The following is a 14,526-nucleotide window of genomic DNA, read 5'->3' as shown; positions in this document are numbered from 1 at the left end:
TATAAAATTGGGATAGAACCTATCTCATAAATTGTACGGATTCAAATGTCCCAGATTAAGCAAAATCCATCAATGTAAATATTCAAATTAATAATTTAACATTTTATTGAATACTTGCTTTAAAGTGCTACAATTTAGGCTCAATCTTTAAAAAAAGGAATTGGTACTCTTTGGGGGGGTAAATTTCAGAAGGCACGAAACTGAAAAGGTCAGAAGTAGAGAAAAAACATGGTTTGTTTGAAGGAACTCTAAGTACCTATGAATGACTAAAACTTAAGAGTACAAGTGAGCAAGTAGGAGATAAGGCTTGAGGGTAGGAACTTTAGATTGCCGTGAACACCTCCAACTGTGGCATGGACAGTCAACATTTTCTAAAACTAACTGTCCCCTGAGGTAGGACTTCAGTATCACCCTACCCTTACCCAGACTAACCTTATACCCCTCCTAATGTAGAATTCTGAAGCCACCACTAGGCTGGAAAGATAGGCAGGATCTTCTTCGCCTTGCTAAGGAGTTTGGAATAGCATACCACTCAAAGATATTTAAGTAGGGAAGTAAATCAAAGACTTCTAATTGTTTATCTTTATAAAACATCTCTTCACCACTTTGTGTTAATATAATTCTCCTTCTCTAAACTGTAAGGTTCTACCTCAGGGTAGGGGTTGTGTCTTCACCTCTGTATTCATGTAGCCTAGCAAACTGCATTGCAGACAGTGCAGGCTCAGGTTTGCAGATTGAAAGCAGAGGTTATCGCTGCCTTTGTTAAAGAATATAACCTATAACCACTTTTCACCACTATTTCAAATGACTCCTTTGATTATACTGTTAAAAAAACTGTGCATATACTCCTTTCCCAAATGATGTGATTTAATATCAAGATAGCTCAGTCTCAGTATAAGTCTAGAAATTAATGAGCTATATAGCAGGTCTGTCAGTCTGAAGTATAGTAGGCACTATTAAAATAAAAAACAAACGGAGACTAGCCTTGAAAACTCCCTGAGCAGGCAAAACCAATCTCGTGATGCAAGTAAAGCTTGATTTAGCTTATTTTGTAAAACCATTCTAACCGGGATAGTTTCTCATTTATGCCTCAGGAAATCATAAGCGACACTTAAACCATCTCCCAAGGTTGCTATGAGGTGAACACTAACCAATTCCCTATATTTAAGAAAATGTTAACATTATAACCAATCACTGTTCAGATAACCAGCCACTGCCTTCTCTCACTATACAAGCTGCTTTAACAACGTACCCCTGAGCCTCATTACGTTTTGGCTTGAATGTTCCCGGTTCGCAGTCTTTTTGGTGGGTGAACAATAAACTTTCACAAATTACTACTCCCGTGATGCACTGGTTTTTTTTCCTGCTGTTTCTGAATTTTTGACAGCACCCACAGGAAATATTTCACAGTGTCACATCCAGTCATCGTTGCTGGAGGAAATCACAGATTAAATCAGACACAATCCCCCCCTGCGTTTAGAGGCAACAGCTATTTAAAAATACCCTCCCTAACGCTTACGCGCCCCCAGTGGTTTCCAAAAAACAGGCTTTAGTGATCAAGTTTCCTGCACGGAGAAGACTGGCAAAAAAAAAAAAAAAGAAAGAAAGAAACTGGTCGGCAAAGGAACAAGCTCCTAAAGGCCCGAGTTCCATTAGAGCTGGGCGACGATTAGCGCCCCCGTTTCCCCCCGCCAATGTATCGGTGAAGGGAAGTGATCTGCGGTAGATCGGCGGTAACAGGAGTTACCCGTTACATCAAGGGGTTAAAGAACCTCCACCATGGCCTCCCTAGTCTCCGACCCCGAAGCTCCACAAACTCAGAACCACTACTCACCGCTTTCAGCCGCTCTCCAATAAAACCTTCCCGCCACCAACCTTTCCTTTCTCTCCAGGAGCATCCACCCTTCCGGGTCGGTCCATTCAACCAATTGCAAGTAACACCCTTCTCTAATTGGTCAAGGGGTGGGGCCACCATCGCGTCACTGAACAAGACTACAGATTATTGGATAATGTTGGGAACGTGTTTAGTCAATGGGAAGCGATCTTGAAACTGGGGTGGGGGTGGCTGCGTGTTTCCGGAAGACGTGGCGGCTCTCGCCTGGGTTGTTTCCCGGCTTGATTACTCCCTACTTTGCTTCACAGCCTGGGCTCTTCGAGGTGCTGTCGTCGCTCCCCTCACCACTGCAATCATGATCTCCTTAACGGACACCCAGAGTAAGCACCTGCCCCGGGGTCCCCGCCTGGAGCCCCGCACACCCCTTGCTGGGGCTGGGTCTCTCCCGCCCTCCCCTCCGCCCGGGTCAATGAATGAAGCTCCGCGTTGGGGGCGGCGGCCTGCAAAACTGAGTTAGGGCTGCGGGGACCTGGAGGGCTGCCGTGAGGGGACGGGGGCTGAACGTGGACTGAGAGGAGAGTCAGTGGGGTATGGAGAGACGCCCGAGCTGGAGAAGGGGAGCTTTCGCCGAGGGTCTATCTCGCCCCTCGGTCGGCCGCTCTCTCACCTCCACTGAGGTGGGCGCTTTGTTCCTGTGGACAACCAATAGAGAAAGTTTGATGTGCGTTGTCCGCTGCCCACTCTTGAGGATGTCCCTGCACAAGACAGACTTGGGGCCCTCCACAAGTTATTGGCTGGTTGTTTGGGAGGCGGTATTTTAAATGTCATCTATTGTAGGCGCTTTTTAAAAATAGGTTCACACTTAAATATTTTTGATATTCGCTTTTTGCCGCCAATGGTAACAATCTTCCAAAAATCCCTTGAAATAACTTCCCTTTTCTACCAGCTAATGCTTCCACAGTAGTAAGTCACTTTTGTGTTCATTAAAGGATTTCTTTTGTTAATATTGTATATTGTGCTTTGTGGCTTGCTTTATCACTTTAGCATCGAGTTGTCTAGGCCTATCTTACCTCTAAGGTTGGCATTGCTATCAGTTTCCTTGTCTTTCAGTGTAACATTTTCTCCTTCCTACCGCTTTTTATCAGTGAGTAATTTTTATTTACATATCTGCCCAACCCTATGGTACCTATCTTTTGATGGTCTTGATAGTCGTTGTCTCTCAATTTGCTTTATCAGCCACACCTTTCATTTCTTGTTCTGGTTAACTTACTTGGATTTTCAAGATTTTAAGAATTAAACAATCTATTGAAATGAAATAGAACTTCATTTATAATGCCCTATTTTAAAGTGGAGCATTAAGGTTTATAGTCAGGTCATGGCTGACTTGAACTTCAGAGGGTGTCTAAGGTCCTCCACACACACACAACTGCCACCCCAATCAGGCTCCTGAGGTAGGACTGGGTCAACCACACCTTGCCCTGGTGAAGGGAAGGTGCCCAATTTGTTCTTTTGGCCACAACCGGTTCTGATGTGAGAGTCTCTCTCTCTCTCTCTCTCTCTCTATATATATATATATATATATATGTATATATGTATATATGTATATATATATATGTTTTTTATAACTATTGTAATAAAAACTAGCGATTGTATAAAGGTTGCTTTCAGTTCATCATGTGTTTTCATATAAATCATTACTCTTAATTCTTGTAAGAGCCTTGTAAGACAGAGAATAGTATTTTTGTCTTATACATTAAAGGAGCCTCAAAAGAAATTCCAGGTTATGGTCATAAGTGACAGAAACAATACTTGATCACAGCTCTACTGGCTTAAAAACCTTTGTTCTTTTTCTTGTACCCTAGTAGCATATAAAGCAGTTGACATAAACTTTATATTTGAGATCGATCTTAGAATGATGAAATTCTTCCACAGCAAAAAGTTTCAACAGTAGATAATTTATCCTATAGAATTATGCATTGTTGTTTTTCTTTTGGGGAAATTATGTAGGATATTCAGAGCCTATTTTCCTTATGAAACACAGTGCTTTGTTCCTCTTGATTGAAACTCAAAACTAAAACTAGATTGCCCAAGGAAATTAACAGAATTGTATACATGAACTGCTAGAATTTACTTGCTAGAGAAAGTACTTAAACTCTACATGGTTTGCCTGTCTAACTGTAAAGTATTACTATATCTGAATCTGATTATTACCTAGACAAGAATATGAATTATTTACCCTGTGCATAGACATTCTCTTCTATTGAAGACATTATAGGGAAAAGTACCTGATTTAATCCTTCCAAAAACCAGAACAAGAGAGTTGGGTTGGAATATGGACAGACCAGGAAGCATTCTCCTCACTTCATTAAATTGATGAAGAAGATGAAATTGTGTTCTCTGCTGCTCTTCTGCCAAATGTTTTATGTAGGACAGTGGAGTAGAACACAAAATGATTAGTGAACCAAAAGCTCTTTGGATTTCAAATGGTGTTTGTGTGTGTATTTAACTGCAGGAATTGGCCATCTTTCAAGTGATTTGCCAAGATTATTCTGGGATTCTGATTCTGGGACAGGGTGACCAAGCACTGATCAGAGTAGAGTAAATAACAATTCATGTCTGTTTTAAGGGATTCTATAATAGCACTGCCCCCCCCCAAAAAAAAATCCACAAGATTTACTGAGTGGGGCAGGTCCCTTGCTGCCCCTAAATTTTTACTTCATTATGTCACATAGCCTAAAATTCTTCCATGATATTCAATTGAGTTCAATTAAATTGATATTTAGCTGAGTTCCTTATTCTGACATTTTTTAAAGGAATAGTAAGAAAGACAATGCTGATTTAAAATAAGATGCCAAAAGGCTAACAGTGATTGCCATTGGATTAGTATTTATTTCCTTATAAAATTTCTACAATAAGCTTTTTTATTTTAGACTAATTTTATTAGATTGCTTTTATCAGCTTGTTCTTTAAATACACACACACACGCACACACGGGCAAGAGGAAATTTGGTTTCCTAGTGCATAAGAGGAAGATAAATTTATTTCATTGGGTATGATTCTGGTTGTGAGAGGGCAGTTCTGTGTAGGGCTTTAATAACCAGTAGGTTCATGAATGCTTAGGCATAGGGAGCAAGAGAATTCTTGAGATGAGTAAAAGGTACAATGAGTCCAGTTTGAGACTTTTCACCCATTCAGGTCAGGGCATACTTGGGAACATCGTGTCAGTGCCAGTTTTGGCAAAGATGTTACAAAGATCTGTGGTAGACTACACTGGATACAATAGTAGGGATGTTTGGGTTCCCATATTGTAATTGTTCAGACTGGATTTGAATTCTAGCCTGAGTCTGCACCACCACCACCACCTACCCCGTGCCACCGCACACACATTTGCTGAGTCTGTGGTCAAGGGTAAGTTACTAATCTCTGTGAGTCTGGTTGCCCACGTGAAACATAGGACTGGTGCTACTTTTTACCTCACAATTTTGTTAAAGGAATTACAACATACTTGTATAAACATTCATTAAATGTAAAACCATATTGCGACATTGTCCTTTTTTACTGCAGTCAATTTCTAATATTTCTACCAACAATTACTTGGTGGTTGGATAACACACTAAACATATTAAACCTGACTCACCCAAAGATGCTTCCCCCAGAAGTTCAGTATACTCCAGTTACACTGAGTCTCATTTAGCCAAACATTAAACCTGAAAAAAACCTTGCGGGAAGCAGTGTGGCATAATGGTTAAGCACACAGACTTTGGATTCAAATAGACCTGAGTTCAAATGCTTAACCAGAGTGTGACTTTAGGCAGATTAAATCAATTCTCTAAACCTCAGTTTCCAGCATCTCTAGAAGAATATAATATCTACCTTGCAGTAGTATTGGGAAGATTAAGTTATGTAAGGTACCTCATAATGGCTAATTCATGGTAAATTCTCAATACATAATAGATGTATTTCCATATAATTTTGTTTCTGAACAGATATCTCAAAATTTTTATTTAATCATTAGGATGATTTGTGCAAAGATAGAAGTTAGGTTCAAATAACTCAGCAGCCAATGATTAAATCCTAACTATTAAATAGTTATTTAATGGAATGTTACCTGTTCTTATATCCATATTTTCCTCTAGTAAATTATGTCTGACATTTAAACAGTTATTTTGGTAAATTATTTTCAGGTGTGTAAGCATAAAAGTATCAGCCTCAAATTTTCATAGGAATTTATGTCTGTGGAATACATATTATCAGTGTATTTATAGACAGGTACCTGAATTCTTTTAGACTAACTTTGGGAGAAAAAGGTAGCTGGAATGGAAAGCAGTAGTTACTGTAAGTCAAGAAGGTGAAGAAAAAGGTACATAATGTAAGTTTTCAACTCATCAACACATATTTACATGGCTTACATTTTTTTTAAGTAGCTGTGACCTGGATTTTAGCTTTCCGGAGCCAAGCCAAGATCAGAAATCACTAATAGTGTATTTAAACTTGTTTCCAAAAATATGATGGTTTCTGCTCTGGTTCATTGTTTTATGCAGGTAGTGCTTCTAGATAAAAATAAGGGTTGGTGGCTATTTCCTAAAAGCAAAACTAAAATGATCAGGGAGGTGACTTAGGGGATTGTGCATTGTAAAAGCATTAACAGAAAAGTACACCTGTAACCTCAGAAAGTTAAGATGCTGCTGACTAAAAAGATAAATCCTAGAGAATGTAGCGGCAATAAAATTATTAGTTTTATATGCAAGGTGAACAAAGCTTACACTTGGTCCACAGCTGTGTACGTACTCAGTGCCTAGGACAGTGACTAACATCTAGGAGTTAACAATTCTTTGTTTTTGAATGAAAAAGTTAGAATCCCGAATATTAATATTAGGTAATAACAGTGTTCTTTGAAACTTTGGAGAGGTGATTTCAGGACTCAGACTAAATATGTGAATGCATTCATAGTTTGGATAAATTTGTAGGAGATAAATCCGTAATAAGCCATCAAGAAGTTAAAAGTGATGCCTACCTATCCTTTTGAAACTTAAACTTTTGAGGAGACAGACCTGATTCTCAAAATATTTCCTGTTGCCATTGTGAGAAGCAGTGTATAAATGAAGTATATTGTGCTGACTTACTCTAGCATTTCTAATGGGTGAAACAAAGGATTAGTTTTAAGAGGGAAGAAACTGCAGATATTGTACATATTAATAATAGTCATAGAAGATGAAAGATAAATAGTAAAAGTAATCCCATATATTTACATCTGATGCCAGAGGTGTTCTTGGGAGAGAAAAAGAATTTATGACCAAAGGTTTAGAATCCTGATTTACCTTTCTCTATGCTGGGTGTGTTTGTAAGAAATGCTCTCATATGAAGATTAGAAATTTCCATTTAAATTTTGAGGTAATTTGCTGATGTTAATTTAAATTGTTATAGATCTTAGTGAATGTCATTACAAAGTTAATCTGCAATGTTGGGGATCTATTTCTTTATATCAGCCAAAAGAAAAACCGAAAAATTGTCTTAGTTTACAGGGATTTTAATGTAACTTTAATTTTCCTTGACCCTTACTTAACCATGTAACTTATATTGCAGAAATTGGAATGGGATTAACAGGATTTGGAGTATTTTTCCTGTTCTTTGGAATGATTCTCTTTTTTGACAAAGCACTACTGGCTATTGGAAATGTGAGTTTTTCAATATATATTTTAACTTCATAAGAGAATTTTAACTACAAATACATTCTTGCCTGCTATTAAATTTGGGGGAAATAATTCACTCATACTTACGTAAGAATTCCTATTACATCATCTGTTTCCATCAGGAATGAAACCTGTCAGCTTTCTGTTTAAATAAAAGTTAAACACTTAATGAGGTTTTCTAATTCCATGACTTCTCTGTTAAGTGTTTGATACATCTTTTGCAATAGATTAAATCAATGCCACCTCTAAATAGGAGTTCAAAGTACGTGACTTTAAAGTCCCCATGTCTTGGTAAATTTATTAATATGTTTTGACTTAAAACATCTGAGATTTCACATTTGGTTCAATAGCATAAAGTAAGTAGATTTTTAAAAACCATTTAAATTTTTAAAAAATACATCTTTATATGAATAGTTGACTTGCTAAGAACGGTGTGTATATTGTTTTTGTGTACTCTGATGTCCATGTGTGGAGGTTGTCCGGGCATTCTAGAAATAAATAATAACTCTTCTAAGAAGGCAATAAAGTCACTGAATAATGATTAAATATCTTTTGAAGTATATGTTACCATTGGTCTTTTAATTGGAAATTGGTACATATAAAGGATAACAAAATTGTTCAAAATCGATGGTTTAATAAACAATATAAACAGCATTGGTATCTCAGAATATGAAACATAATCATTAGGCTTAATAAATATTTATGTGCAATAATTTCACTAAAGGAAGTTAATGAAGTTAGGCAAGTATTTGGGAGTAAAACTCGAGGAAAAGCAAGCTTTCACTAAATGACCATTTCTTGTCCACTTTTGAAAACATACAAAATATATGTATATTTGAGGGCACATGGCTGTGTTTTTATTTCTGCTGCCACCAGATATTCTGGAATTACTAAAACTAGAATCCTTTTCCTGGCTTTGCGTGGTCTCCTCACCACCTTGGCCCTGTCAGTATTTCTCCATCCATACGCGCTCCTATAGCCCATGGTGATGTTTTCAGAACCAGGAGTATCTCCAGGTGACAGTTATGGGCAACCTCTTCCCTCTTTTGCCTTGCCACGCATCTGCTCAGCTAAGCCATCTCCATCTTGCTAAACCTGGGAAAACCCTGCAGGTGCAGCTACCCATTGGTAACGTCTAATCTTGTTTCTCTTTTTCTCCATTTAATCAAGATAGATAAGGATTCAGAAGAGTGGGCAACTTTCACATGCTTAGCCCACCCCTTGGTGTGCATTTTCTCTGGCCAGTTGCCCACATTAAAAGCCAGATGTGCTCCTTTTTTTTATATTTAGCTTTAACCTTACTTTTCAAATGCAGTGTGTTTCACTACTTTTTCTTAGTTGCATTTTCTTTCTCTTCTAGGTTTTATTTGTGGCTGGCTTGGCTTTTGTAATTGGTTTAGAAAGAACATTCAGATTCTTTTTCCAAAAACATAAAATGAAAGCTACAGGATTTTTCCTGGGTGGTGTATTTGTAGTCCTTATTGGTTGGCCTTTGATAGGCATGATCTTCGAAATTTATGGATTCTTTCTCTTGTTCAGGTAAGGCAATCGTTTAATCTTTTTCAGTAAATCGGTGTGTCATATAATTATAAAAACCCAGATATTTGCCTCAGTATGAGTAAGAAGACTATAATTTTCTTAAATGGATTTTTGTCTATACTGAATCTTTTATTATAGTTTTAGATAATTTAATCAACTATAAAGTGTGTATCAGATGTGGGTGATGGTCCACATAACGGTATACATTATCTTAAAGTATTTTCAATTTAATAAAATTTTATTGGCCTTTTAAGACACTATCTTTATGTTTGCTATTTTCATCAACTGAACAATGATAGATCCAGCATTTTAATATGTAAAAACTGATATTTCCTTATTACTGCCATTTGATAACAATTCCTTTAATGCATATACATATTGGCAAATTTTGTACCAAATACACCATGGGAGATTTTGATCAGGTTGTATTTTACACATGCCAGTTACCAAGTGAATAGACAATACTGTGCAATGTGAAAAAATACTTTTAAGTAAGTTTGGTTTAATTATTGGTCAACAAATGTATATCCTTTGTCTTCTATCACCAGGAACCATATTACCCACAAGAGACATAAAAATGTATTAAGTGCCAAATTTGCTTTAGAGAACTCTCGTTTCTAATACGGGAAATAGATAAAGATACCAGATAGTAGTAATGCCATTATATATGTATATGCAAAATATTACAGGAGCATAACTAAGAAAGGAATCAAAGGCTGGGAGATGTGAGAAAGGTCCACTGAAGTTCGAAGTCTCTAAAACATTTAAAATTTTAACAGGACTCTTTCTTTTTACTTGGTTAGCAATCAATTTTGGTAATAGAGAATGTATAAGTTCTAAGAACTTTTTTTCTCTCTCCTAGGGGCTTCTTTCCTGTGGTTGTTGGCTTCATTAGAAGAGTGCCAATCCTTGGATCCCTCTTGAATTTACCTGGAATTAGATCAGTAAGTAATCCGGTACTTAGAAGTATAATTTTTAAACCATAAAAATACTCTTTGATGCTCTGTACTTCTAGAAATTGGACTGATTGATACATGATTCATTGATGTTTTTTATGATATAAATGGTTGTATCCCATAGATCATGATTACCATGAATACCAGAGAAAATAATCATTGCTAAACCTATAAAACCTGAAATTTTGTTTCACTGTATTCATTTTTTAAATTGTTCCCTAGTTTTTAATGTAACTCAGATTAATATGCTATGCTACCTTTCTCTTTGAGAGTTCAAGGCATTTTTCAGTTAACTTTTACATGATCTCTAATTTTAGAAGCAATGATATAAAAACGATATCATTATTTCTTATGAATATTTTCTTTCTTAGACTGTTTCACCAAATGGGGTGTATTAAGACAATTAAATAAGCACTATTTTACTTGCAGTCAGATGATAAAGTTCTGTTCCAGCTCTGTCTATGATTTGGAACAGTGTTGTCAAATCTGTTTTTCCAGGGTGGGTGGGCCATCAACTTCCTAAAGTTGTTTACAGATTTTATAGATGTTTCCAGAGAGATGGCCCGTTACGTTTATTGAATTCTCAAAGAGCTAAAGGTACCACTATAAGCCTATTTAATTTCCATCCTCATCAATTGCAGAGTCAGAACCATATAGCCTAAGACAACCTAGATATTTTAAATTACCTTTAGGGAGAGAATGTTGTGCTTTCTCCCCACCTAAATTTGCCTTAAAATTCTGATGAATCAATCCCTGACTACCATTAAGCAACTTTCAATTTCAGTGTGCCAGTCACCTATTTGTGATAACATAAAATGTAGGCTTATAGGGGTATATCCTGATTTCATTTGCATTAATCTCCAAACTCATACAGTAGTCAATGTCGTTTATACTTAGAATGGCTTTTGAATTTACTGAAACTTCTAATTATAGAATTGTAATCATTATTCATGTCCTCAATTTAAGGATTCTTTAATAGTTGCATAAATGGACACCCAATACTATATGTTCCCTATTATTATTATTACTTCATTATAACTGCTTACGTAACAATGTGAATACTGAAATGAAAGGGTTAGATGATTGCTAGATTTTGATAGTATTATAACCATTTTGGTTACATAACTTTTAATATCTCCACTAATTACTTTGTTTCAATATTTGTTTGCATCACCCATCTGGAATGCTGAAGAAAGCCCAATTGCTTTACATTTGGGGTGGAGTAACCAAAGGAAATACCACTTACATGAATATGTGTTAAAACTTATATTCAATAATTATAAATTTATGTTTGCATCATTACATCTAATTTTAATGTCATTGCCACTTTCAGTCTATAGTCCAGAAACACATTTAAAGTATTTTTCAGTCAATAGCTGTTGTTAATTATTGAACTTAATGGAGTTAAATCTGTTTGTTCAAAGACTACATAGGCCCAGAAGAGATCCACAGTAATGGTCAGTTGAAATATCTTATTGGGTTCATTAATGCATGAATGGCTGACATTTCAGCTTTTTATTTTTTTGTTCGGCTATCAGTGTTAACTTCATTTTATCCAATTTTTTTATTCATTGTGTTGCATATCTCATGTTGCACCCTTAAAGTCATATGTATAACATGTCATGCAAAAACAACTTTTAGAAAAAAAAATTTTTATACATATTTACGTGTCAGAAGATTGTGGTGAGTAGTACTGAATTAATCATTGTCAGTCATACCTTAATTTCCATGAATCTTCTTATAAAGCTGGGTTTTTTAATCAACATATAAAATGTTTAAATAATGTTTTATGATGCTGTAGGCTTCCTTTTAATTACCTGTTTTTCTTCTTGCAGTTTGTAGATAAAGTTGGAGAAAGCAACAATATGGTATAACAACAAGTGAATTGAAGACTCATTTAAAATATTGTATTATTTATAAAAATTCTTTGAAGAATATTCAGCACAAAATTAAGTTACATGAAATAGCTTGTAATGTTCATTGCAGAAGTTTAAAATGTATACCTACAAAGTACCAACAGCAGTTAACAAAGAAGCAGTGAAAACAGGCTTCTAGTCAAGTGATGTAAGAAGTCAGCAAGCAAACTGAAGGAGATGAAATCTGTTACAAGGCATAATGAAACTCTTGAAGGCAATTTTTATTGTTTTTCCACAATGTGCGAAAACAGCCATTCTTAGAGAACTATGATGCCTGTTTCTTTTTTTTTATTTTGAAGGTGCAGGAGCACCCACAGGCATTTACTTTTTAGAACTGTCCACTGCCGTGACAAAAGTATTTTCTGTTGCGCTGTGTCCCTGAAAGTGATGCATGAGTTAGATTGGATTATGTCATTTAATGTATTAAAACCAAGGAAAACCCAGGTTTGATGTATGAATCACTTTTTTTTTTTTTTTTTTGTAAACATGATTGGTTAAAATAAAACTTTTGTGACTCTTCTAAACTTAATATTTTAAATCCAGATGAAAATCTGAACTAGGTAGATATTCTCTGTTGGAATATGCAAAGGTCATTCTTTACTAGCTTTTAATTCCTAAATTATAGCTGACTAAGTACTTCTTTGGTCAACACACTGTGCAAATACTCTTCTTGGGAGTCTGACCAAAGACTGTATGTGTGTCATTCATTACATGCAGGCGTTTAACAAAAAGCATTCTTGACCCTGAAGTTGTCTGTTACAAAGCTTGTTTCATTGAAGTCTTTTATTTCAGATGCTAAATGATGCAAACCAAATGGATTTTCCACATCATCATGTAGTTTTTCTTTCTTTTTTTTAATTTAGCAGTGGTTTATTATTGTGTTTTCACAAACTAAAACAACTATTGGTAATGTTTACTTTGAGACATAACATGTTAAAAGGTTAATAAACTTACAGCTGTTTTTAAAGGCTATTCATGTAAACTGAGTTTTCCCTTACAGCTTTTTCATCACATAAAAATCCATATGCATGACGTATGCTTTATATGATCATTCTTTATCTTGAGTTCATAGAGAAAATATCTGAGTTCACATGCTGAAGTGATAGTTTCTTAAAAACATGACACTAAAGAAAATGATGTGTTGTTTTTTCCTACCGTTGCTGCTGGAGAGGCAGTAAGAAACAATGGTTGTTTCTTCATTAGTTTTCCAGGGTGGCAGCTTTTGTGGTAGATATGGGAACACAAGTCAACAGCCATAATACTATTTGTTTTCCCACTAATGATTTCACTACTTACTTTTTTTTTTAAAGAGTTTCAAAGCTCTTTCATGCATAAAATCATAATTGAAATTTGTGATTTTTACTTACAGACATGTCTACAAAATATGTTACAGCCTGTTATTTTTAGTTAAATCTCTTGATGCACAGAGTACTCCCAAACTTGCTCATTTAAAGAAGGAAAGTTTTGGTATATAATCTAATGGTTCAGTCTTGTGGATTACTGTCTCTTTTGGTACTGGCATTTAACTTATGATATAATCTGTGAAAAATAGGTGACATTGACAAAATGAGATTCCTACCTCAATAGTTCATGGAATAATAAGAGACCTAATGTTGTGTCTAATGTTCTTCAAAAAGTAATATCCTCACTTGGAGAGTGTCAAATATATACATATTTTGGGGATTGATTTATACAAGTTGCCCTGTAGGACTCATATATATTTTTGACTGCTCCATGTTATTTACAATGGCTAGATAATTCTATCTTTTTAGAGCAACAACAGTATCTGTTAATGTAAGGAACATCTGTATTATTTAACTCCTTTGTAGACATTAATTTCCATCAAAATATTCTTTGTACTGTACCAGAGATCTCTTTTTCAATAATCTTATTTCAGAAAGCATTACCAGACAGAAGTGTGTAAAGGATTTGCTAATCTCCCGGTCCTACTTAGTAAGATTGAGAGGCTGGAGCAGTTTTCGGTTTTAAATGAGTCCATGGTTAATCTCTAACGTTAGTTTGGGAGGAACTGCGTGGCAGCACTGTATGTCTTATTCAGAACCATTGGTGAGGCTCTCTTTTTAAACATACTAGTTCTCCAACTGAAAGGACTATTGTTTCTTTCAGTTTTTCTAAAACATATTGTTTCTTCCTTTCCAAAATTAGCCTTCTATCTTTGTGACGACAAAAAAAAAAAAAAAAAAGAAAGAAAGTAAGTACAGTGATTATTGCTATAAAGATGGAGGAAGAGGTCTAATTCTACTTAGCCTTAAGTGTTTCTGGCATTGTTCAAATGTATTTTCTGTAACAGAAACCTATTTGGAATGTTTTTCTTTTCCCCTTATAAACTGTAATTCCTGGAATACTGATGCTTTAAAAAGCTTCACAGTCAGATTATATGATCTAACAATTGAATATTGTAAATACACTTGTCTTACCTCTCAATAAAAGGGTACTTTTCTATTAATTGGTGGTTGTCTTAGTGAGCTCGGGCTACTATAACAAAATTCCATAGTCTGCATGGCTTACACAACAGACATTTCTTACAATTCTGGATGCTGGAAAGTCCGAAATCAAGGTGCTGGCAAATT

The 14,526-nt window shown here is 35.6% G+C and overlaps 2 protein-coding genes across 4 annotated transcripts in view; one reads left to right on the top strand and one right to left on the bottom strand.

The window, feature by feature from the left end:
* RECQL (RecQ like helicase) overlaps positions 1-1,935 on the bottom strand; it is a 30,620-nt gene extending 28,685 nt beyond the window's left edge. The window contains exon 1 of one of the 2 annotated variants that reach the window (XM_019738171.2): positions 1,835-1,935. In XM_019738171.2, the coding sequence (XP_019593730.2) occupies positions 1,835-1,898 (64 nt within the window). In that variant the 5' untranslated portion in view covers positions 1,899-1,935. Of the gene's footprint in view, positions 1-1,252; positions 1,387-1,834 lie in introns of those variants that run through there. The other variant, XM_074325941.1, reaches the window with a different exon arrangement.
* A 121-nt stretch (positions 1,936-2,056) lies between these two features.
* Positions 2,057-14,402, top strand: GOLT1B (golgi transport 1B). Of its 2 annotated transcripts, XM_019738158.2 has the most exons (6): positions 2,057-2,214; positions 7,418-7,509; positions 8,885-9,063; positions 9,926-10,007; positions 11,444-11,476; positions 11,855-11,990. In XM_019738158.2, exons 1-5 carry the CDS (start codon positions 2,190-2,192, stop codon positions 11,450-11,452), a joined length of 387 nt encoding a protein of 128 aa, XP_019593717.1. In that variant the 5' UTR covers positions 2,057-2,189; the 3' UTR covers positions 11,453-11,476; positions 11,855-11,990. The 2 variants fall into 2 exon arrangements, with proteins under 2 accessions (XP_019593717.1, XP_019593708.1); XM_019738149.2 differs by lacking the exon at positions 11,444-11,476 and having other exon boundaries at positions 11,855-14,402.
* The last annotated feature ends 124 nt before the right edge of the window (positions 14,403-14,526 follow it).

This window comes from Rhinolophus sinicus, linkage group LG02, assembly GCF_036562045.2.
Source record: "Rhinolophus sinicus isolate RSC01 linkage group LG02, ASM3656204v1, whole genome shotgun sequence".
NCBI lineage: Eukaryota > Metazoa > Chordata > Mammalia > Chiroptera > Rhinolophidae > Rhinolophus > Rhinolophus sinicus.
The sequence above is the reverse complement of the archived record's forward strand: the minus strand, read 5'-3'. Positions and strand labels throughout refer to the sequence as shown.

Excerpts from the sequence above, each read along its gene's own strand:
- GOLT1B (XM_019738149.2), top strand. The coding sequence starts at position 2,190 with ATGATCTCCTTAACGGACACCCAGA. Across the intron at positions 9,064-9,925 it reads GGATTCTTTCTCTTGTTCAG|GGGCTTCTTTCCTGTGGTTG; the intron begins GTAAGGCAATCG and ends TCTCTCTCCTAG. Across the intron at positions 10,008-11,854 it reads ATTTACCTGGAATTAGATCA|TTTGTAGATAAAGTTGGAGA; the intron begins GTAAGTAATCCG and ends TTCTTCTTGCAG.